Genomic DNA, 25234 nt, shown 5'->3' on the forward strand with positions numbered 1-25234 from the left:
AATAATGACAGTGTTTCAGACTGTTATTGAAATGAAGAAAATGTAACAAACCTGTTTTTATAATTTGAATTTTTAAACACAACATTTCCACTGTTTCGAGGTTCGTTTTCAAGCAGTAAGGATGATGAAGTTGATTGGATGGCCACAGGTTTGGTTCGATTCTACCTTTATATTTTCTTCTTGTTGATTTTTCTATATTTTTTATTTAGTTTATACAGTGAGTCTCACGATCAACATGTCCGTGGAGTGACGTGCCTGCCGGCACACTGGATGTCAACATCCGCGTAACTGGAACAGCTAGCTATGGAATGAAATAAGCTTGTAGAATTGCATGGACAGTTAAAATGAGCATGAGTTGTTGGAAATGTCCTCCTGTGTCCACACATTTTTTTAGCAAATTTTCACTAACACGCATCAGTTCTTCTTCCGAAATTCCTTCAGTTTCTCTCCTGGTGTTTTCTTTTAAATTCTTGTAATGTATCACTTCAGGTTCAAAAGCTCACCACGCACACAACTTGAAAATACTATGTTTCTTGTGCAAGGCACCAGAGGGATTTTTGAGGAGTATGTTCCAATCGTGCTTCAACGTAGTCTAATTTCTCCTGTAAGCGCACACTATTTTACCCTTTGCTTCTTATCAAGGACAGACCCTGTTTCCCTCAATTTGATCACAAGTATCCAAACGCTGTCTCTGTGTGGAACAGGAACATCTGGAAATTCTGCGGCAAAACACCTTCTAACTTCCCTACAAAAATTTGTAATGACGTAAGTCATAAATGAAAATTTGTTGTTTTAAATTGCACGTATAACATGGCATTATTAGACTGCAGAAAAGCCTAGTAATACGTAAACTAAAACAAAACAATCTAAAACACTTGTTAATACTTTAACACTTCACAAATACGTACAAACTGAACACCAGCTATCTGGATAATGAAGCACTGACGTGTCCTGTGGCAAGTCAACGTACGGCTGTGGGTCTAAATGCCGGCAGATGCACTCTCACTGCCCGGTATGCTGGCCGCTGCTCTGCAGTCAAGTCAACCAACAGACTCGCTGTAGATGTAAACATCTATGTTGTATTTCAATTTTTTTGTTAAACAAAAAGCCTTAGCATCTATAAACTAATAAATAAAGAAAGAAAAATAAGGAAATGAAGAATCCAAACCAGCCTGTGACTATCTAACATCACAATCCATCGTCCTTGTTATCATCTGTAAAAACGTTGCAGTATTGTCTTTTTAAAATACTTATACGCAGGGGTAGAAAAATACAGGGTGCCCAGTAGCCATGGCACCTGAAATTGTTAATTCAGGCCATTTTTTTTAAATAATGAATACAGTATTTGTTTTTTAATATTTGTATGTTTTCTGTATCTCATCATAATAATGAACATGCCATTATAAAGTTTTGCACTGTTGCTAGCCGAATTTTAAAATCTGCAGCAATAGGGTAGAGAATATATTAGAATGTATTACATTATTTATGCTGTTACAGCTTAGCCTTCTAAAGGAAGAATTAGAAGCACATATTTTTTATAAATATAAAAGCAAGATTTCGATACAAAAACAGAGTTAATTTCGGGTTCAAAAGCTGTAAATAAAATAAAATTTCTCTGTTATAGCAGTGGAAAAGCAATATATAAAATTACATTTTGGTTTTAAAAAATGTGAATGTAATCCAAAATTTGATTTAAAAACTACACAAAATAAACATATCCCTTCTAATAGCACATTTATGTCGTTACCAGAATATGAAGTTTATTCCTGTATAAAGGGGTCAATTTTTGCTTTTCAAATATTTACAGCAGAATTAATCAATATTCCATGAATTGCATAACTCAGGATAATTCTGACTTCAGAAAATGTTGCGTCGGTAAATAAACTGAATTTCGTGTTTAAGAGTCTGTTTCGCATTTTGCAGTTCATTTCGTGACAAAACAGGGTAGGAAAATTCGCCTCACACCTTTCAGAAACATGAAAAATTAACATTACAATGTGTTATTTCACATTTCGTGTTTTTGTCAAAAACAAAATATGCATGCCTGTACCTTTAATGCATTCTTGAATTAATTAATAAATCACATGTTTTCGGATCACATTTCATGGCTTCTCTTAGTTTTATTTATGGCTTTCATGACCCGTATTTGAAAAAAAAAAAAAACTCTTCTGAGAAAAAGGGTTGCCACCTGAATTATTTTTAGTCTTGTCTATCCCTGTTTATATGCCAGAACTTGCTGAGCCAAAGTGGATCGAGACTTCATAATGACCCTGTATTTTCAGTAAAGTATCCATAATGCATAGTAAATCTTGCCTTCTTTTTTTCCAGCTCGTATGCCACCAAGAGAAGGGAATGAACCAGAAAATAGTGAATGGACGACAGTGAGCAGACGTTGAACGTAGCCATACAAATATACACATATAATCCAAACTAAATAGTCCAATACAATCATGTAATTGCCTGTTGCATATAATTATTTGTTGACAGTATTTTCTTAATTGGAGAAAGACACTAGCAAAAACCTTATTGTGTAAATGAAAAGGTGCTGAAAATGCGAATATTTATCTTGTAATTTAGATTAGAATTTGGAATGTATGTATGTATGCTTTTTTTAAACAGAAGAAGCACAAAATGAGTTAGCCTCTTATAAATGAATATACTTGTGTATCTGGTTGTAGTTTCGGACTTAACTATTGTATTAATGCAAGAGCATTATAAGAAATGATTATTGCTTCCATACCACATTAAGCTATTTAGTTGTATAACCACATTATTTTTCATTTCACCAGTAGGTATCGTATTCTGCAGTCTTTAATATGGCAAGGAGTTAGTTTTTTTTTTTCGTTTTTTTTACTTTTATTAATTTTTATTCTATATTGTATATATTTTTTCATGTACAATATTGCACCTTTTCTTAGGGACATACAGTATGAACTGATGTTAATTCATGCACTTATTGGTTACTGCTTATTTTCATTGATAAACTCTCTCTCTCTTCAAGTTGTATTGTAATAAGATCTTTATCAGAGGAAGGAATGTTGATGTCAAAAGCACATCAGAAACTGTTCTGGAATAAAATATTGGAGAAGTGATTATCTCATTTACTTATAGCTTGTAAGTAAACCTTCAAATTTTTATGTTGCAAATGAAATCATTACTTTGTGCCAATATGTACACTCCTGTTCAGATTGTGGCACATTCTTCAACCTTACGATCTTATAAAAATGTACCACTTTATGTGAACAGGAGTGTACATACAGCTCTGCCTGGGGGGAAAAAGCCCGACAATCTTGGGAACTAAAGTGTGCAGCAATGTTGTTCTAGCAGCAAGAAATTTATTTTGTATTTTTTTATTCATTTTTGTGGATAACAGTCAGAGATTTAAATAAATATGTAATAGGTTTCTGATGTCATGATCTAACAACATTCTTAGAGTAAATCTTTGCTGCAAGATAATTAATTTGGTACATCTGTAGTTGAGATTGATGTTTTAGTCCATGGACTACTTTGACTACAGCATGTATACATACATGTAATATCCTGAATATATGTGTAGCCAACAGTAGATAATGCTATTACAAAACTGGAGAAGTAAGGCGATAATGACACTATTTACGGTTTAACATGATTAGTATTTTGTATATTTTTCTACACAAAATATGTACTATTTTTGCCTATAAAAATTATTGAATTTTAAATCAAGAGAATTTAAGCGTGTTTACAATTTTCATATTACATTTCCTTTCGTATGATCTTCATCCCATCAGTACATACAATAAATTTTATTTCCATTTTTTTTTCTTAGAGCCTAATAAACACTATTAAATTATTACGAGATTAATGTACTTTCATCAAAAGTGATTCTGATATCTATAAAATCCTTACCTACATTCTATAAATTATTTAAAACAATCCATCTTGGTTTATGCTCTGATGCTTTATGAGAATTTTTTTCAAGATTTTTTTTTTAAATTGTTTTGAAAATGATAGTTCTAATATAGTGTTAAAAATTCACCAGAATAAAAATAAAATAATAGTAATTATAACACTGCTTTTCATATAAGTTCATGTAATTTTAACGTGATGAATGTGTGTGTTTGGTGTTGAAATATCTGCAACTAGGACATTTTACAGTAACTTCTTAATCATAGGTTACGTTCCCTGCAAACAGCAGTGTAGTCATAAATACTACTGGAGAAATACTTGTTTCGGGGAACGCTACTTTGTGCCCACCCGTAGATTACTGAGGTCAAGATCCCAGGCAATCAGAGAGACTGTAGGGTCATTCCATGTCAAATCATCCAGAATTTTGTGAAAATGTCACCCACCATCCCCGATTTTGATGAAATTCGGTATACTTATAGAACTTTTGATGCTGATTACAAAAATGACAACTTTTTTTAAATTGGTCAAAGGGTTCAGAAGTTACGTGCTTTTTAAGATCTCCGTGTACGCCACATGCGGCTCCACTTTGAATGTCACGCATTAGGTTATAAACGATTGTATCTTCCCTCGGGTTTGCCGTAGAAACTTCAAGTTTGTTTTATTTTGTTCAGAATAGTATAAGCTTTCATTGAAATAACGTTTCAGATGAATGCATCAATAAACATGTATTTTGATATATAGTTTTATGTATTTTTTTAGAAAAATAAATGACTAACTTCAAGAGTGAATTTCATGCAATGCTCCCCCTTCAATTTCCCCCCAATTTTATATGTAGGTAGCTCAGAGTGTGTACTAATGCCTGATGAAAAAATTGGGATGGGTGGTTCAGAGACAGGGTGATTAAAAAATCATTTGCATAAAATAACATTAAAAGTAAATCTTCTTAAAAATTAGCACAAAACCTGAAGTACAATATGTTTTAAGCTACAATATTCAAACTTTATGTTCACTATGTGTGAATGTAAGCATAGGCGTAACCTGGCGGGGGCAAAGGGAAACACTTGCCACTACAGAATTTATATATTAATTAAAATTTACAAGTTAAATATATTTTGTGATACTCCTGGCACTTGAGGAACAAACGAATGAAGAGTAATAATTGTGGTTTTTCAAATGTATTTATCAAATAATCCTGGACACTATTTTTATGCGATGGAAAACTTTGTGATTATCTCAACCCGAAGATAGTTTCCAAGTGACATCCATTAAGATAGTACCTAAAAATTGTACTCTATACATTGCCAAAATTTCATGTACTATAAATTGTGCCGTTCACATTTTATTTTGACCATTCCAAACACACTAAAGTATTTGACTTATCAATAAGTACATAGGCTATGTCCATACATTTGTATTGTTAATGTCCACTGGACACACAATATTTTGTGGCCAGGAGTAGGAAGTTGATGAACCAAGTGGATGCGAGAATTTAATAGCTGCATCTCCATTTTCACGTGGACTTTTGAAGCAATCCTACAAACAAGTTTGAGTCGCGCACACACATGCTACTACATAACTGTTTACAGTTGGAATTCGGAAAGCCACTTCTTCACAAAAGTCAAATCATAGTTATACAAAACATATTACATCAGCACATACTATTTTGCTCTGACTGTTAAACAACTAGTGTTTCGAAGTAAATAGTTACAAAGTTACAAGTACAGTTACTTTTTATTTAGGAATTCTAACTGTAACTACTTTTAAAAGTAAGTACCTGTAACGGTAACAAGGGTAACAGAGTTACTTTTTGCAGTAGGGAAATAGCTAAATTGGACAATTCTGTTCAAGACTATAAAAATAAAATATGTACATTCTCCGGATGCTACGTGAAAGGATTTTCTTGGAATTGCTGGCAAGGAAGCTATGCTTTGTTGCATGCTAAATTTAGAACATCCACGCTTTACTGTAATTCATTTCTAATTGGCTTGTGAAAACTCCATTGTTTTTGGTAGACTGCTGTGTTCGTTTGGAATGTTGTTGTCCAGCTAGGAAAAAGTCATTGTCAAGGGAGTGGACCTTTGGATCTTGTTGAACTTGGAATGGGGGAGAAAGAAATAGGTGCAAGAGGAATCAATGACACCATATTCAAAACACCATGGTCAGCATACAAATTATTTTTTAATTATAATCGTTCAAGCAAAGTAATAATGTAAATATATGAATACATATTATGTACTAGAAACATAAGTAAAACACGGAAGTCTTCATGATCATTGATTTTGTGTACCTTTTACACAAATCAATGATCATTAACAGTAAGTTACTGTTACAGTAACTAAAAGAAACCCAGTTACTTGTAAAAAGTAACTTACGGAACCTGTAAGTTCAAAATAGTGCATACTTCCTGGTACTGTTGTAGTACTTTGCAATCGCTGACACATTGTACTGTGGGTTGTCATTTCACCCTACATGATTACTAAGAAATTTATGCCTTGAATACTGTTTCTACGGAATTGGTACATAATTGCCGTACTTGTTGCTTTATACTATAGAAGTCTATACAAGTATTTTTTTCTGTTCCAACCATCCCGTCACAAGGATATTTTCTGTGGTATGTGGCGAAAAAGCTCAATTTGAAAAAAAAACTTCAATCAGCACAAATGTGTAGTATTAATTCTTACGTCATATTACGTATCCCCATGAAGAGTAGCCAAAAAATAACTTCCATATTGAGATAAAATGCACAAAAAGAATGTTCTCGAAGATAAATTTGCTAAACTTGAGAATGTTAATAATGATTTTATATATATATATATATATATATATATATATATATATATATAATTATATAATATATAATTTTTTCAAAAAATGAAGACTGTTGAAACTAACTTAGATACAGTGGAACTTCGATTTTACGTTATCCAGCAGACCAAGCTGAAAAAAATTAATACGCGGGAAAATGTAAAATCTTAGAAAATTTCTAAACAATTTACTATGTTGGGACCACCAAGATTGAATGCAAAATGAAGGAAAATGTAAAATCGAGGAACTTTAATATGACTTCCACTGTAATTATTACTTGCAAATTTTAAATTAATCTATAAATTTGGGAGAGGGCAAGAGCTTCCCTTTGCCCCCGTCAGGTTACGCCTATGCTTACATTCACACATAGTGAACATAAAGTTTGAATATTGTAGCTTGAAACATATTGTACTTCAGGTTTTGTGCTAATTTTTAAGAAGATTTACTTTTAATGTCATTTTATGCAAATGATATTTTAATCACCCTGTCTCTGAACCGCCCATCCCAATTTTTTCATCGGGCATTAGTACACACTCTGAGCTACCTACATATAAAATTGGGGGGAAATTGAAGGGGGGGCATTGCATGAAATTCGCTCTTGAAGTTAGTCATTTATTTTTCTAAAAAAATACATAAAACTATATATCAAAGTACATGTTTATTGTTGCATTCATCTGAAACGTTATTTCAATGAAAGCTTATACTATTCTGAACAAAATAAAACAAACTTGAAGTTTCTACGGCAAACCCGAGGGAAGATACAATCGTTTATAACCTAATGCGTGACATTCAAAGTGGAACCGCATGTGGCGTACACGGAGATCTTAAAAAGCGCATAACTTCTGAACCCTTTGACCAATTTAAAAAAAGTTGTCATTTTTGTAATCAGCATCAAAAGTTCTATAAGTATACCGAATTTCATCAAAATCGGGGATGGTGGGTGACATGGCCTGGATGAATTGACATGGAATGACCCTGTAGGAATAGCATACCATGTAAAGAATCCTGGCTGCAAAACAATACAATTGTTAATAGTAGTTCATCGAGGACAGAGGACCACTGCAAACCTTCCTTTGAAGCAGCACTAGTTGCAAGCATGAAGTTTGCAGCAATAACTTCCTGCGATGTGGAGAGAAGGTTCTCCATGTACAGTTATTGATACTTGTGGGTTGTAATGAACCCATTGAAAGCCAATGGGATTGTTACAACCTAGAAGTGTCCGTGACTCTACAAGTACCTACTCACAGACAACCGGCAGAAATTCACCACAGACAATATAGAAAATCATATGTTGGTCTATTGCTTCAAAAATGATAGTTTCCATTGAATCACTCAAGAAAAAATAAACAGAAAAGCTTCCAAAATTCCCTCTCGAAATTTAGTTTTGTTTCAAATGTCTCCAAATAAAATAATTGTATCTTGAAATAATTCTGGAAGCTTTCCTGGTGAATGATGAAGAGGTTTTCTTATATCATCCAGGTGATTTCTGGATGAGCACCCTAGAGCTAACGCCACTCATCATCATCACTTCAATCCTTGAAGATGAGAGTGTCGTTAGCTCTCGAAAGCTCGGAAGCCTATCCGGAAATCACCTGGTTGATATCCCGAGGAAACCTCTTTAATTTGTTTTAAAACAAGATAAAATTATAATGTTATGGGGATGAGTTAGTTATGCACCAATTGTGCATTTATTTCAATATTGCCCAAATGGTCAATAAAAAAGCCTGGGTGTATCCAAGAGTATGAATTTCTCTCCATGTTGCAAGTGGAAGCATTTTTTTTTTTTTATGTTGATTATTAAGCTGGACACTATGTTTGAAAAATATGATGAATAAAAATTTTCAGAGCCCCATGGAAACTGATCCGATGGCCTTAAATAGAAGATATTTAAAGACTGAATATTTGTCATTTTGTGACATAGTGTACCTCCAGGTTACAAAAAGTATCAGGGTGGAACCCTGGCATGACTACACCACTGCCTACCCTGCGTCACAGTCCAATCATTATCATATTTCCTAGTAATCTGAAGCCCTGAAATTCAGTTTCAACATAAATAAAAAATATAAAACCTACAGAATTCACAAATCTATGATACACTTGTTTTCTTATAAAATGTATTTATTATATAAAAATTATTTTATTACATGATTGGTTCACATTTTGTACATTTAACATATAAACATCCTCTCCTTTATGCTATGAATTTGATATTTTTTGTTAAATGAAGTCACATGCATACCCATTTCAGACATTCAATCTAATATGATCATATCAAATATAATCGTGGCATATTATTATGGTTCATGCTACTAAATTGCATATGTATTTACATAAGTACATTAATGTTGAGTTTTTTATGCTCCTGTCTTATTCTGTCCTCTATATTGCTTAGTAAATTAATTGTTAATACTTGTGGCATACACATATATCACATTTAAATTGAGGGGAATGAATATGAAATTGTTTTTCTGGATTCCCTGGTGAGGAAAACGCATCAAATTGTTTAGCAATGAAAGTGAATAATCTGTGCTAACACTTGATTTACAGTGAAATCTTGTGGATAGGAAAATAAGCTTCAATCTAATATGTAAATGTATGGTTATCTCATGTAGCATAATTATAGTACAGGTTATGCATTAATCATTGTAAATTATCCTTATGAAATGCTTTTTGAAAAGCAAATATAATTACAATGTGAAGATCTAATAAAACGAGTAATGCACTGAAAAGGAGCAGAAAAGAAAAAAGAAGAAAAATTGATATTGTAACCTGTGGCAATGAAAAAGTTTGAAGCAGTTTAAATGTGTGTTAAAGTGTAAAACAAGTGTAGTTAGTGTTATATCCAAGGCAGTATTGAATGAAAGCTTATCTAGGGATCAAAATCTGGACAAAGTAAGGTAAGATTAGTTCAAAGTTAGTAATTTTACTTGAGTGGGATAATTACCTATTTGGACACGTGATTTATTAAATAGCTAATTCTAACATTAAATGATCTCATCAAATTCGATGTTTGTAACAAGCAAAAATACTATCATTTCAAGTATAGTGTGTGTTATGAGAAATTTCATATAATTATGTGTGGGTCACATAATAGTAAATAACTTGCATCATGAATCACATATAATTAATATTTATGAAGAATTTGCCCTTATGCTAAGCAAATATAAAAAGGGTAAAAATTTACTATCCGTCGGACACCTATAACTTCTTCGTTTCGTAAATTTTTGACATTCGTATGTGTATTGACTTTTTTTTTATCAAAGTAATTGCAATTTTTCACATTATGAGTACTTCTTTCTCGTAGTCTTTTCGCTTGCCTGAGACACAATAATGTACGTACACCTTCCTACATAATCGCACGTCGTGCTTGTGTTTTGTCGATTTTCATTTGTTATGCAGTGTTTCAACCTTCGGAACCCAAGAAATACCCGTGAACAAATCTCATCTGATCTATTTTTTTTTTTTAACCTTTTGGATCCCAAGCGTCTCGAACGAGATACCCAACTGTAACCCTCAAGGTCCCAAGCGTCTCCATCGAGACGCTGTGTCAAGGTCGTAGTTTTTACGTTATAACTTTTCTATTTTTGGCTAGAATTTCGATTTTTTCTTTTATATTGTTCCTAACACATGTATTTAACAGAAATGTTTCTTGCACCTTTTTTTTTCTTCATGAAAATGGAGGTGAAAAGGCGGGAAAAGGGACTTCTCTTTTCAAGGGAAAATATAAATTTCAAACATTTCAACAATTTTTAAAAATAATTTTTGGGGGTTTTCTCCCTTCCCCCTCCATATATACGTCAAATTTGCATAAATTTTGCATTTTGTGCATTTTGAAAAAAAAATTGGGGGGGGGGGGGCGGGGGGAAACGCCATTTTTTTAAGAAAAGTATTTTTGAGGGGATTTCCCCCCTTTCCCCCTCCATATGTACGCCGAATGTGCATAAATTATATATCGTCTGAATCTGTGATTCATTCTGCGTACAACGGTATATCTTTCATATTTCTAGGGCATTTAGTTTCTGAGCTATAGTCGTTTCAAGGTACCGCTGCATTTTGAAGCTTGAATCAGTGGCGTGCCCACCATTCCTTTTGGGGGTACAACTCAAGTTACATTGGTCATACGACAATGATGCAAATATTTTTGTGTTCCTTACATGCCAGCGATAATTTCTATGTGCATTTTGTACTTTTCATATCCTTTTTTTTCGGGGGGGGGGCGGGGGGGGCGAAACCTCATTTTTTAAAAAAGTATTTTCAGCGGATTTCCCCCCTTTACCCCTCCATATATACGCCGCAGGTGCATAAATTATATATCGTCTGAATCTGTGATTCATTCTGCGTACAACGGTATATAGTTCATATCTCCAGGGAAAATAGTCTCTGAGCTAAAGTCATTTCAAGGTACCGCTGCATTTTGAAGCTTGAATCAGTAGCGTGCCGACCATTCCTTTTTGGGATGTACAACTCAAGTTACATTGGTCATATGATAATAATGCAAATATTTTTGTGTTCCTTACATGCCAGCGATAATTTCTATGTGCATTTTGAACTTTTCAAATCCTTTTTTTCGGGGGGGGCGGGGGGGCGAAACCCCATTTTTTTAAAAAAAGTATTTTCAGGGGATTTCCCCCCTTTCCCCCTCCATATATACGCCGAATTTGCATAAATTTCATATAGTCTGAATCTCTGGTTCATTCCGCGTACAACGGTATATCACTCATCTCTCTAGGGCAATTAGTCTCCGATCTACACTCATTTAATTGAAACTCTGCATTTTGCTCAAAATCGGCTCGGGACCGAGAGGCTTACTTGTGAAAATGGCCTTGGGACTCAAAAGGTTAAACTTTTTCCACATTGTTTTACAAAGAAAATTGTAATGTTTCATGGTGCTATCCGTGAATGGTTTTTGGGGCTATCCGTCCCGGAATCGGTGGGAAATTTAAACTAAAAAAATATTTTCGTTTGAAATTTTTTAGTCCAAATTTCCCACCGATTCCAGGCTCTGCCCCTGGGGTAATTGACCTACCGCTACCGCAGCCCCGCCCCTGCTCCAGCTCTCCGGCTTTCTCTATAGAGTCCCTGTTAAAGGCATGTTAGAAATTGGCCGGAGTCACCTGCTCCCAAATGAGCCCCAAACTTTTAAATTTGAAGAAATCCGTTTCCAGGATACGGAAAACTTACCTGAATTTCACCACGCATCCACGACATGTCATATTAGGCATATACCCACAGCCCATTCCTTCTAAGGAGTAGCTTACATTCACTGCCACATTTTCGACATTCCTTTCCTTTCTTCACGATCCCGTGTTCAGTGTCTACGAATTTCACCACACATCCACGACACGTCATGTTTCTAACTTTCGTTGCAAACACAGACAGTTCGAAACACTGGATACCCAATGAACATGAACAAAACACAATCACGACGCGTGATGATGTACGAAGGTGTATGCGCCAAAGGCTATTGTCCGTCGAAGAATTAATTTTCAACAAAGAACATGAATTTCCGCTATGAAACATTCCCACATCACACAAAACACCTTCCAGATGTTAGACAATGCTACAGAAAGTTATTACCGTAAGTAGTTTCTTGTGTAAAAATGAAGAAATCTGTCTGATGAATAGTAAATTAGTACCATAAAAAGTACATCTCTTTTGCTATATGATAGTACTCTAGTTCAATAATGTACAAACACATTCAAATTTTTCATTCAAGAATTTAAGAACATACACTGGATGCTTGAATATCATGGTATTTCATTGGTAATTAACATTGACACTTGCACTTTTTTCTCTATGTATATACAAAATGCACACCATAAATGTGAACACACACATGGGTCTCTTGTCGATGATTTAAATTCAGGCAACTCCACACACATTGTCACGCACACACACACACACATAAACACAAGCACAATAAAAAAAATATATGAAATGGAAAATTTGTTCCTCCACTTATGGCAGAATATCTATGTTTTGATTTGAAGTCAGAATTTTTGCCTCGTAGGGCTTAGTGAAGAACAATGACACACGAGCACATATGTGCAGTCCGTTCATGAAAAATAAGCGTAAAACATGTTGGTTGAGCTCTGGAGACTTCAATAGAGCATTATGGCACCATTCGTCTTCTCTTCCAGAATTGGTTTTGGATTCTTCTTTTCCCTGTTCTCATTTGTTCCGATGTAGATGATGATGATGTTCAGCAAATGGACTATTACGGCACCAACAACGAACCTAGAAAGCGATATTTAAAATTTTAGATCCATATTTTACTTTACCTAATTATTTGTCTTTGAAAGTAATGCTGTTACTGAGAAACTACCAGTGATGTTTTACTTTGTACTGTAAATTGAACTTTGTGCTTTGGTGTGGAAGAGTTGGGTTGAGGGGTGGAGGATGCCATGTATTGCTGGATCAACATTGTATATGCATGGCTATATAATTATAAACAGTAATAGAGATTCAACTTGCAATATCCCAGAGGTACTGTAGTTCATTTTCCGATTTGGATTCAATGTCGTTCCTTTCCGAGGTCAACAAGTGCAACTCCTAGTGGTAACGTGGGGGCATCCAGGGTTTGATACCCAGTGGAGAAACGCTACGCAGTGGTTCCGATCCCACTTTAAATATAGGCACAGTCCCGATTAGCCTATATGCGCATATAGTGGACTTAAAACAAAACTTCAAGCAAGTGCAACCTAATATTCGCATCATGAAAATTTGATTGTTGAGCCATATTTCAGTTTTCTCTTGTGCACGAACTACACCCGTACAACAGCAGACAACTTTTGTTACATCTAACTTTTATTATTCTCTTTCTTCTTTTTTTCCATCTTCCTCTTGTGCTACTGTTTTTATTTTTACTACAGCTAGCATAATCTCACTATTCCGCACTGCAACAGCGCCACGGTAGCTCAGTCGGTAATCATCTGACTACCATGTTCAAGGTCCCGGGTTCGATCCCCGGCCTGTTCAAATCTGGGAACTTTTCTAACATTGGAAGCGGCCCCGGCGCCCACCCAGCGTCGAATGACATGGGTACCTGGGGGAAACCCTGGGGGGTAAAGGCGGTCAGGGGCGTGATGCTGATCAAATCACCCCCACTCATGACCGGATCAAGAAAGTGTGGGGCATTACCCCCACACCCCCTATACGCCTTCATGGCGTGGTGCTAAGCACAGGGGAGTACTTTACTTTTTTATATATATATATATATATATATATATATATATATATATATATATATATATATGTCACCACACTTAAGGGGTTAACCAGGTTTCATGTAAACAATTCATATTCATGTAAAAATACTACTGCCAACTGTGGAAGACAAGACCAGCTTGAGAAGAGTACTCTACATGTGAAAGGTGAAATAGGTAGAAACATGCACAAAACACTGCTGTAGGTTTCAAAATCAATATTTTGTTTGTATATATTTGGTTGTTTTGTTTCTTATCATTCACATTATTGTGTTTGTGATGGCTGTTACAGCTTGTAACATTCCTCCTCAACATATTTTCTTTTGTTTCAGCAGTAGATAATTTTCATGAAACCTATTTTCAGTATATGTTCCACAGTCATCACCCCCATTTTGCCACTGCACTTGGCTAGTTAGCACATGCTCACTTGCATTGATGTTCTCAGCCAACATAGACAGACTGTATGAATGTAAATATCAGTTTTATATTCAATTTTATGTTAACTGTTAAGATTTTAGTTTTCGTATTACCAAAATAAGAGATACTGAAGATTTCTATCCTGTGTTTAGAATTTAGATCTGTAAATGCATCAGAGTTGCAGAATTCAGTACCAAATTGATTTTAAATTAACCCTTTACCCAAAATTATATGAAGATTCCAATAAGGTGAAGAAGAAAGGGACATTCTAGTGTTTGAGTTTGAAGTCTTGCTCTTTTGATATAGTTATTGAAAAACATCTACTAAACCTATAGGAGGAGTTTGGACTCATTAAACTCGCTTTAAATATGGCATGGTTTTTGAGTGTGTGTTGATGCGTGTAAAAACACATGACAATATCACTAATGAAAGTCAATAGCAATGACACAATTTGTCTGTCGACTCGACAACCAAGAATGCCCACTGCTCATGGTCGACTTTTGATTGCATCACTGAAGTTCCTGGTTATGGTTGTTATTTGTGAGTGTCCCTTCATCAATTTAATCATATCGTCACTTATCATCATCATCACGATCAGTCATAAGTAGCAGAAATACAATGTAAAGTAACAAATACATACATAAAAAGGTAAAGTGTTCCCCTGTGCATAGCACCACGCCATGAAGGCGTATAGGGGGTGTGGGGGTAACGCACAAATACATACATAGTGGATGAAAATATGGAGGGCCAGAAGGGCTGATAATAGAAAACATTTGCCAGACACTACAAATGTTTCAACTTTTGCAGCCATAGACCTTGGTATGGACAGCAACAATGAAATCTAGGTTTTGGGTAGAGGAGGAGTGGTGGTTCATCCTGTGGTTCAATTCCAATAATGTGATTGTCTTGCTAATTCCAGTACAACTGCCTCATAAATTATTATACAATAACAGTATTCGCATGTGCAGTGTATAGCCTGGATATTTTAATTTGTAAAATCATGCAACATGAAATTAAATGTATGTCGACCTCTCTTCCACAATAGTACAGTCACAGACACTTCCGGCTTGTAACGATTCCATTGAATGTCAATGTATTCATTACAAGCCGGCAGTGTCCGTGACTATACATGTTTGCATTTTGCAGACAAAGGAGGCTCCAGCATCTGGACTCCTAGCCAATTGAATCCTCTGTGGGGCCTGTGTTGTATGCTGTCTGTATATTTTAAATGTTTGTGATTGTCCCTTCATCCATTTCAACTTCATCAATTAATGACATTGTTATGGATATATAATTAATGTATGCCAACCAGATAATAACATGCAAATTAACTGGTATATTGTTACCTGATTAATGTGATGGATACTAATAATATGATACCTATGAACATTTACTAGATTTGGCTACTGAAATTATACATGTCCTATTATGACTCTATATATATAATCATAGCTACTTAGATTTGTTTCCCAAACTTCTGCTTTCTGTATTCAGACCATTTAGTGAAAAGGAGGGGAGGCATCTTCCACCAATAATCCAGAAATAAATATTATATGGTAACACTGTTAAGCCTTGTTTCCATGTTAATAAAACATTAAAATGTTGACCAAAGCAAACTGTTTCCACCCTCTAACAAGGTCTTCTTCAGATGAAACTTCACCACAAATAAATGATAGTTACAAAACATCATCTTATATACAGTGGTCAGAAGTAGCGAGCTACTTGTAGCGTCGCTACTGTAGCGAGCTACAAAATTTGTAGCTGTAGCTGTAGTGACGCTACATTTTGAAAATTGTAGTTGTAGCGGTAGCGAAGCTACAAAATTCCTGTAGTTGTAGCGAAAATTTCGCTACAGCTACATTTTTCCTCAGCATTTTGAGGTGAATTTTGAATGTGGCAACAGCGTCAGAAAAATCGGCAATAACCCTTAATTTTGCAGGAGGTTCATAAAGACAGTCTATTACATGGAGGTACAGATTATATAGATTGTAGGTTATAGATATCTGCGTAATTTATTTAATTAGTAGCTGAATAATTCAAATATCCAGATAACTAACTGACATATATGAATATATTCCTGCTAACAGCTACGTCTTTTTAGCTGCATCGCTATTTTGGGGAGAAACATGCCACGTTTGCTGCACCACTGGAAAAAAGTGCCTCGTTTGTGTCACACCCGGAACCAATCCTGTGGATATTCATGGTGTAAGAGACACCAAAATGACATTAATTGCTGTGTAAGACACAACTTGCAGTGCAAAAACGAGCAATGGATTTTCCAAGTATATAGGATCTCACCAGCAGGAAATTATTGTTACAGGAATGATAGAGTTTCTGGAATTACAATTATTTTCGCGATAGTATTTGTTCACAAATTTAAAAATTACAATACGTTTAGAACAGTCAGGTTTACACGACAGTTTCCTCAATAATTTTATCATATTGCAAAAAGTATGTACGAGTTAATGACTTTCCTACAGAAACTACAATTTTCTTTAGTTAATACGTATACATAGTTTTCAAATTTATATATTTCTCCTACTTTTGCGTCACTTTTCTGTAACTTTTGCTAATCATGACATCATCATCATCATCCCTTGCCGTTTCCTGCCTCTGTCTGGGTCAGCATACAAGTCAAGCCTCTCCATTTTTTCCTGGTCTTCCACCACTACTTTCTTTCCACGGTGTTCCAATCTTGTCCTCTTCTCTTAACACTCACCGCTATCTGCTCTTTCGAAAGACATCTTGGTCTCCCCCTTGACCTTATTCCCACTCTTTGTGCATTGTAAGCTCTTACTGGTAGTCTTTTTGCATCCATCCTCTTGATGTGTCCAAACCATCTCATCTGTGCCTGATCTATTCTGTCCTGAAGCTTCGCTACACCCACTGTCTGTCGGATCTCCTCATTCCTTATTCTATCCCTTCTAGTCTTCCCCAATATACTCCTTAAAAATTTCATCTCCACTGCTTGCATCTTTCTTTTGTCTCTCTCTGTCATTGTCCAAGTCTCTGCTCCTTACGTAATTATTGGCACATAGTATGTGTTTCATAGGTACATCCCTGTTCCATATTAATATTCGAACACTTTGATATAGTCCACCACCCATTTGTCCTCTTCTGTTTACCTCCTCATCTATTCTTCCACTTCTCTCAATCATGACAATGGGATGAATGGTTTATTTAAATATTCTATTATCTATAGTCGCTTTCTACCACTTTTGGCTAATTGTGAGAACGAGGAAGAATGATGAATGATGAGCAGTGTGGGGAATGATCCTCCCAAATTGGCGTCTTTCCTAGTTTTTGTTTTGAGTCAATTTTATGCATAGATAAGCTGATCGAGACTGGATCCGAACCACTATGTGCCTCCGCTGGGAATCGAACCTGGGGTCCCTTTTGTAGTCAAAGGGCGTCAGGTACTTTTCATTCAAAATGCTGTCTTCATATCAGTTTATAAAAAATGAAATATTTATTCTCAAGAAAAATATGTTGATGTGAACATAAATACGTAATCCTACCAAATTTGATTTGTGTATAGTTGTAATCATTAATTTAGTTAACACCCTAATTGCAATATTCATATATCAAATTTGAATTGATATGCCACTTGCATAGGTATGGTATTCTCAAAAACTATAGCCAAAATAAGTAACTGAAGTAACACTGCTATCAAAATTATTGAATGACTGGAATCATGATAATAAATAACAGAATCTATTTACCAGTAGTAGGAGATTTTTTAATACCCATATGGTTGTTTTTATTTTTTTATGCAGAAGTAGCGCAAAAATAGCGAAGTAGCAAGTAGCGAACAGGAGTAGCGTAGCGAGCTACTTTTTGGTAAATGTAGCTGTAGCTGTAGCGAAGCTACATTTTGGAAGAGTAGCTGTAGCTGTAGCGAAGCTACTTTTAAAATGTAGCGTTCTGATCACTGCTTATATATACACTCCCAGACAATTGACACTAACTGACAGGTACCTGGTAAAAGTCTGGCCTTATCAATACTTCCACTAATGGACCTAGACTGATTCCTTATCTCCTGGACTCCTTCCTTCCTCTTTTCTTTCTTCGTTTTTCTTCCTTCTTCTTTCCTCCTTCCCTTCTCTCATCATTTCCACTCTTTCTAGCACTCCTTTCCATTCTTTGTTAATTTTCAGCCCTCCATTCCAGTTCATTATTTCTTCTTCTCCTTTTTTCTCTATTTCCTTGGCTTCTTTCCACTTCCTCACTATTCGTCTCTTCTCCCTCCTTATCCTCCTAGCCTTCTCCCATTCTATGTCGTGTCCCGTTTCACTTGTATGCTTGAATATAGCATTTTTCTCCCTCTTTAATCTTACGTCATCCTTATGTTGCTTCAACCTGTCTTTCAGTCTCTTTTTTGTTTCCCCTATGTATTATGTACATACTCTCACATTCCTTGCACTGAACCTCATATATTATCTCTTCCTCTTCCTCCTCTCTGCTTTCTTCATTCCTCTTGTTAGCTATCCTTAAAATACTACGGCCTCCCTTCCTGTACGTTTTTACGCCCGCGTTTCTAAGTACTTTACTTATTGTCTCTGTGGCTTTCCCCAAACTCCTTATACCAAACCACCTCTCTTTTTCTTTCCCTTTCCCCTCTCCTATTTACTTATCTTCTTTAATCCTTCTTCTTCTGTTTACGTCAAGTCTGTCTTCCTTTTTGTACCCATTATTTTCTAGTTGATCCCATAGGCTCTCTTAATTTACTCTCCTTTTCTTCTTCTTTCATGCATATTTTCTTGACACTGTGTTCCATATTCTTTATAAAAAAAATTTTTGTCCCCTCACTCACATCACTTCTTTTGTGACAGAAGACTCCAGCTGCACACTTTTTCTGATGCCAAGTTGTCTCAATCTCCTTTCCTCTCTCCCTTTTCATCATTATATCTAGGAAACTTATCTTCTCTTCCTCTTCTGTTTCAAGTTCCAGTAATATGCCTTGTGCTTCATCTTCAATTTCTTTGACAAAAATGTCCAGCTGCTTTCTTGTTCCCCTCCATATGCCGAAACACTCACCTCCAGTCCTTTTCCCAGATAGCATGTAAGTTAACTGCAAGTTAAATCGACATTCGATTTAACTTGCAGTTAACTTACATGCTATCTGGGTTATAAGTTCAACCACCTGCTCACTGTTCTTCACTGCTCTGCTTTCTTGCTCTTTCACTAACACTCCAATTATCTTCTTTATCTTCTTCTCCAAGGTTTCCAAAACATTGTTCCTGCAATCCATTACTGGCCTCAGTTTTATCTCCTCTTTGTGTATCTTTGGAAAGCCTTTCAAACTGGGTACTCTTTCTGACTCTTTTATGCACTTTTTAAATCCTCTCCTCCCACAGTATTTTATTATCTTCTCTCTAATATTTTGTTCCTCTTCGGAACCACAGATCTCCTCATAGCTGTCCCCTTTCAGATCTTCATACTTCCTCTCCTACCATTCTTTTTCCATCACTACAATGGCTCCTCCCTTATCTGCCTGCTCCACCACAATATAATTTCTTGCCTTGATTTTCTTCATGCCTTCCCTTTCTTTCTGACATAAATTATCCAATCTTCTCTGCTTTTCCATTTCTTTCTTCAATATATCTGTCGTCTTCCTTCGAATCTTGTCCCTTTCTGCCTCTTCTTTTATCTGGAGCACTGCTTCCTCAATGTCATACATAACTTCTTCATAGTCCACATTTCTCTCCTTCACTTTGAAACCTCGGCCTAGTTTCAAAAAGGCTTCCTCTTCTTCCGATATTTGTACCTTCCCGATTACCACCACCCTTCTACTTCTGTCCTCCTCCTCTTCCCATTCTCTTCTTTCCTCTTTCCATTCTAGTCTCTCTCCTTCATCTTCATTCTTATCTTCTCTCTCTAAATTTTTCCTGCCAGCTTCTCATTTCTTGGAACGTGTATTCCCTAGTAAATATGGAGAGCCCATCTTCTATGGAATCCTCTATTCTTGTCAGGTCCTTCTTCAGGAGATGGAAGAAATTTTTGCAGCAAATGGAAAAAGAACTGATATGGAATGAAATAAGAGCGAGAAGAACGGAGATAAGATTGAAGGAGGACCTGACCTGGAAGGAAGAAAGCTGAGAAGAGGAAGGGATAATATATGAGGTTCAGTGCAAGGAATGTGAGAGTATGTACACAGTACATAGGGGAAACAAAAAAGAGACTGAAAGACAGGTTGAAGCAACATAAGGATGACGTAAGATTAAAGAGGGACATACATACAAGTGAAACGGGACACGACATAGAATGGGAGAAGGCTAGGAGGATAAGGAGGGAGAAGAGACGAATAGTGAGGAAGTGGAAAGAAGCAAAGGAAATAGAGAAAAAAGGAGAAGAAGAAATAATGAACTGGAATGGAGGGCTGAAAATTAACAAAGAATGGAAAGGAGTGCTAGAAAAAGTGGAAATGATGAGAGAAGGGAATGACGAAAGAAGAAGGAAGAAAAACGAAGAAAGAAAAGAGGAAGGAAGGAGTCCAGGAGATAAGGAATCTGTCTAGGTCCATTAGTGGAAGTATTGATAAGGCCAGACTTTTACCAGGTACCTGTCAGTTAGTGTCAATTACCTGTCAGGAGATTCCACACTCAGGAATTCCTGAAATGAAATGTTCTAAGATGTGGAATGGTGCCTTCTTGTTGTTTTGTGTATGGATCCTGTGTGTGAGTGTATACTGGGTGGTCCATTTATAATGATAGAGTATGGAATATCGCATGCAGAATGCATCCAATCGAAAAATTGCACAGAATAAAAGTTTGATACTATTGAGGGGGTAAGTCAATGCTGCAAAAATTTCGTCGCCGCCACCCACCCCTTAGGGGGGTGGGGGTAAATGTGAAATTTCAAATGGAACATCCCCATTCGTTTTACATATTTGGATTCCGTGTTGAAAAAGAAGTATTTTTTGTTCGATTTTTTTTTAAGAAAATTGTAAACTTCGAGCTTTTATAAACATTTGGTAGTTTCAGTTTCATTTTGTTCTCTTTGTGTAATAATAGTTTTGGTTTCCGATGAGAACATTGCAAAAACGAATTTTATTAAAAAAAAATGTGTGCAAAGAATTCGGCAAAAGAAAATTATTTGCAATTTATGTTCTTGTGTAACAATAAATAATATTAATTTGTTCCAACTCTTTGGTTTCAAGGAACAATTTCACATGAACAACAAAATTAAGTATGTTACTACAAATTAGTTATCATTTGAGGTACACAAATAAATGTTTAAAGGAGCAAATGTTCAAAATGATGACCGTTCTCTTCGATGCATTTCAAAACACGGTGTCTGAAGCTCCACACTGTTCGTCCCAAAATGTCAGGAGTGATAGAGGCACAAGCATCAATAATTCGTTGCCGAATGTTTTCTGGCGTTGTTGGAACAATTGTTTGAAGACAGTGGTTTGTACACACACCCAAGGTCATCCTGTTCATTTTGAACATTTGCTCATTTAAACATTTATTTGTGTAACTCAAATGATAACTAATTTGTAGTAACATACTTAATTTTGTTGTTCATATGAAATTGTTCCTTGAAGCCAAAGAGTTGGAACAAATTAATATTATTTATTGTTACACAAGAACATAAATTGCAAATAATTTTCTTTTGCCGAATTCTTTGCACACATTTTTTTAATAAAAATAGTTTTTGCAATGTTCTCATCGGAAACCAAAACTATTATTACACAAAAGGAACAAAATGAAACTGAAACTACCAAATGTTTATAAAAGTTCGAAGTTTGCAATTTTTTAAAAAAAAAATTCGAACAAAAAATACTTCTTTTTCAACACGGAATCCAAATATGTAAAACGAATGGGGATGTTCCATTTGAAATTTCACATTTACCCCCACCCCCCTAAGGGGTGGGTGGCGGCGACGAAATTTTTGCAGCATTGACTTACCCCCTCAATAGTATCAAACTTTTATTCTGTGCAATTTTTCGATTGGATGCATTCTGCATGCGATATTCCATACTATCATTATAAATGGACCACCCGATATATAAGATGATGTTTTGTAACTTTAATTTATTTGTTGTGAAGTTTCGTTTGAAGAAGACCCTGTTAGAGGGTGGAAACGTTATGTTTTTATGTATATTTTTATACTATAAAAGTTTGCCTTTGTCAGCATTTTAATGTTTTATAAATATTATATATGTTTCTGCTGTTGGTATATTACACACAATGTGATATTTGAAAATTTTCCAATGAGGGGAAATAGTCAAGTGACAAGAATTAGCAACCAGGGGTGAATTCCCCCTCATCTTCCCTTCAAAGGCCACACTAATTGTACACATAGCTAACCAATTACTAGTCACATACCAGAAGGAATAACCATAAGAAGCCATATCGGTTGACGTCCACAAGTTCTCCATATCTTCTCTTGTCATCACATTGTATTGTAGCTTCTGGTAGAACTGAACGGCCCACAAACTGGCAGCTGCTAAGTCAAAAAACACTGAAAATATAAAAAAAAGGATTTTGTTAAGTAATGCACATGGAAGACAAAATGTGTTATTTTTCAGCAGTTTGAAAAATTTCTATTCAGTTGAATTTCAGTTATTTTATTCTAGATTATCTGTAACTCTTAGAATGTGATGCATGTATGATCCGTACATGGGCTCTTCTGTTCTTTACTGATAACCATTTTAAATTAACAGTAATTTTCATTAAATTATAATAAACATCATGTTTAAATATGAAAATATGGGGAAAAGATAAATTAATGTAAATGTGACGAAAATATTCGCCATCAACAAATGTATTTGAGAAGATTAAATATTTACTTCTAGTTTTTAGCAAGCAATAATTCTGTTCATTACTGTTAAAATACACAAGAAGTGCCTGTAAAACATACTATTAGTTTTGTTACTCATTACCTGTAAATAGTAATGAAATTACAGTTACTCATTTCATAAAGTAACTAGTTACAATTGCCATTACTGAACAAAACAAAATGGTAACGTCGTCACTTTGTAATCGAGGGGTCTCGGGTTCGATACCCTGTAAAGCACATTGCACGGTAGTTCGGATCCCACTTTAAACTAGATCCAGTCCCAATTAGCCTATCTGTGCATAAATTGGACTTAAATTAAAAATCAATCAATGGTTCAGTAAGAGGAGCCCAGGCAACTTAACATGGGGTGGGGGTCTCATCCAAAATGCCAAACTAACTTCCTTGTTTGCATTTAATTTCTCGTGCATTGTAGCTGCGGGGGAGGGGGGAGAGCTTGGAACTATTTTACGTCCGTCAACCCTATTCCATAATCAATGCGTAGCTATATATTCGTACGTTATAAATCTTCTTTATATTTTTCCCCTTTAGGGTTCCGAATATTTAATTTGGGGTGGAAAGACACACAAAATTGAGGTACGCCACTGGTTTGTAGCCTATCTATTGCAGTCAACTAATAATTAATTTAATATTTATTTTGCGTGCACAATTTGATTCATGTTCAATGGCTCTTATTATATAACATGTTAGATTCCACTTTCTACGAAAAATATTCCACAACAAGTCTTGTTCAAAGCAACTGCAAATATATTGTTGCGGCAGAAAGAATGATTCTTTTGTAGAATTTACAAAGGAGAATTAGGATCATCTGGCAGAACTCCTTTACATTCGTGGGCCAATTTCAACTGGTACTGGCACCCGGCATTTCTTTCCCATGCAAGCTCACGAGGAAAGGGAAAAAATGAATAGGTAGGGTAGAAAACTCTCACGGAAGTCATCGTTCTGTATCAATGAAGCTTTTGTTTTCTTTGGCTAGCTCAAGTGAGACGACTTCAGGATAGCATGCTTACATGCCTTCATGGCAATCGAATCTGTAATCGGTGGGCAACGGAATAATAATGAGCATTACATAACTATAAAAAGATTGTTTTCATGTGCAAGTCACGATTTGTTGTACCATATATTGAAAATGCAAAAAACTGCTTTTTTAATGTTTTTAATTACCGGGAAGCTACTTTATGTTTATTGCAGAATTTAAAACTGCTTTCAGGCTTGAGAAGTGAGATCAAAGGTACCCGGTTCGATTCCCTGTGCGAGACGTACAGGTTCTTGTCCTCCTTTAAACTGTGGGTCTAGTCCCGATTAGCCAAATACACTTGTAACGCCACTACAGATCAAAAAGCCTGTTCAACCACCCTGGAAGCTTTTCTTACTACAAAATATTCAGTCCTTGTAGTGTACCGAGCGTAAGATACATTCCAATGTCATGCGGAAAACGTTGTGATTGGCAGGAACAAGGAACTGTTACACGTTGTTGAAAGCTGAAGCTTTCCCACGACTTTTGCAGCGAACATTCTACTTCTACGTTTAGTTGACAGCCTGTTACACGAAGCTCGGGAATCCTTTAGAAGTCATCGCTGATGCTAATAACTAGCCTCATTCCCCATTCGACTCATTAGCATCTTGCGATGGCATGTTTTTCTTGACAGTGATCACTGAACTATGCTACCTGTGAGCAAGGCGGTAATCAAGGGACAGAAAGTTTAGTTTGGAAAGGCGAGGAGAGAAGAGGGAATAGAATTTGCTAGAGTTCATGGGAATTTCAGTCGGGCGCACATAAATGACGAATTAATATACAGAAGTTGGTGAAATTCAACAAACAGTTTCAATGTTATAAACACATAAGTGCCTCTTCACAAACTGATCCATCTGAACGTGTTTATTACTTCACTTCTGCACTGCCTTGTCCATTGAGACTACTGTCGTCTTTGATTCGCCCTGTATATATTTCAACACCAGAATTACGTTGACGATCGATACTTTGATGTGCTGAGTAAAATTGATTATTATATGTACGACTTATGAATAGATACAGCCCATTCGTTGTCTGCTGTTCTGCACATTGCTTACATGGGAGGAAATCATTATATCTACATAAATTTCGTAACAGATCCGCCAAT

General features: G+C 35.7%; 2 protein-coding genes across 3 annotated transcripts in view; one reads left to right on the plus strand and one right to left on the minus strand.

The window, feature by feature from the left end:
* The window catches only part of eIF3a (eukaryotic translation initiation factor 3 subunit a), a 77527-nt gene extending 74435 nt beyond the window's left edge, over positions 1 to 3092 (plus strand). For both annotated transcript variants that reach the window (XM_083116329.1, XM_083116330.1), the window contains one exon: positions 2329 to 3092. In XM_083116329.1, the coding sequence (XP_082972455.1) occupies positions 2329 to 2396 (68 nt within the window). In that variant the 3' untranslated portion in view covers positions 2397 to 3092. The remainder of the gene's footprint in view (positions 1 to 2328) is intronic.
* A 7431-nt stretch (positions 3093 to 10523) lies between these two features.
* Positions 10524 to 22860, minus strand: LOC145983049 (uncharacterized; the record flags this gene model as incomplete). The annotated part of the gene is made up of 2 exons (XM_083116328.1): positions 10524 to 12927; positions 22643 to 22860. Coding segments are annotated over 2 exons (354 nt in total), but the record flags the coding sequence as incomplete, so codon positions are not given.
* Positions 22861 to 25234: the final 2374 nt, after the last annotated feature.

The sequence above is a fragment of the Lepisma saccharinum genome, unplaced genomic scaffold, assembly GCF_977018435.1.
Source record: "Lepisma saccharinum unplaced genomic scaffold, izLepSacc3.1 HAP1_SCAFFOLD_588, whole genome shotgun sequence".
Classification (NCBI taxonomy): domain Eukaryota; kingdom Metazoa; phylum Arthropoda; class Insecta; order Zygentoma; family Lepismatidae; genus Lepisma; species Lepisma saccharinum.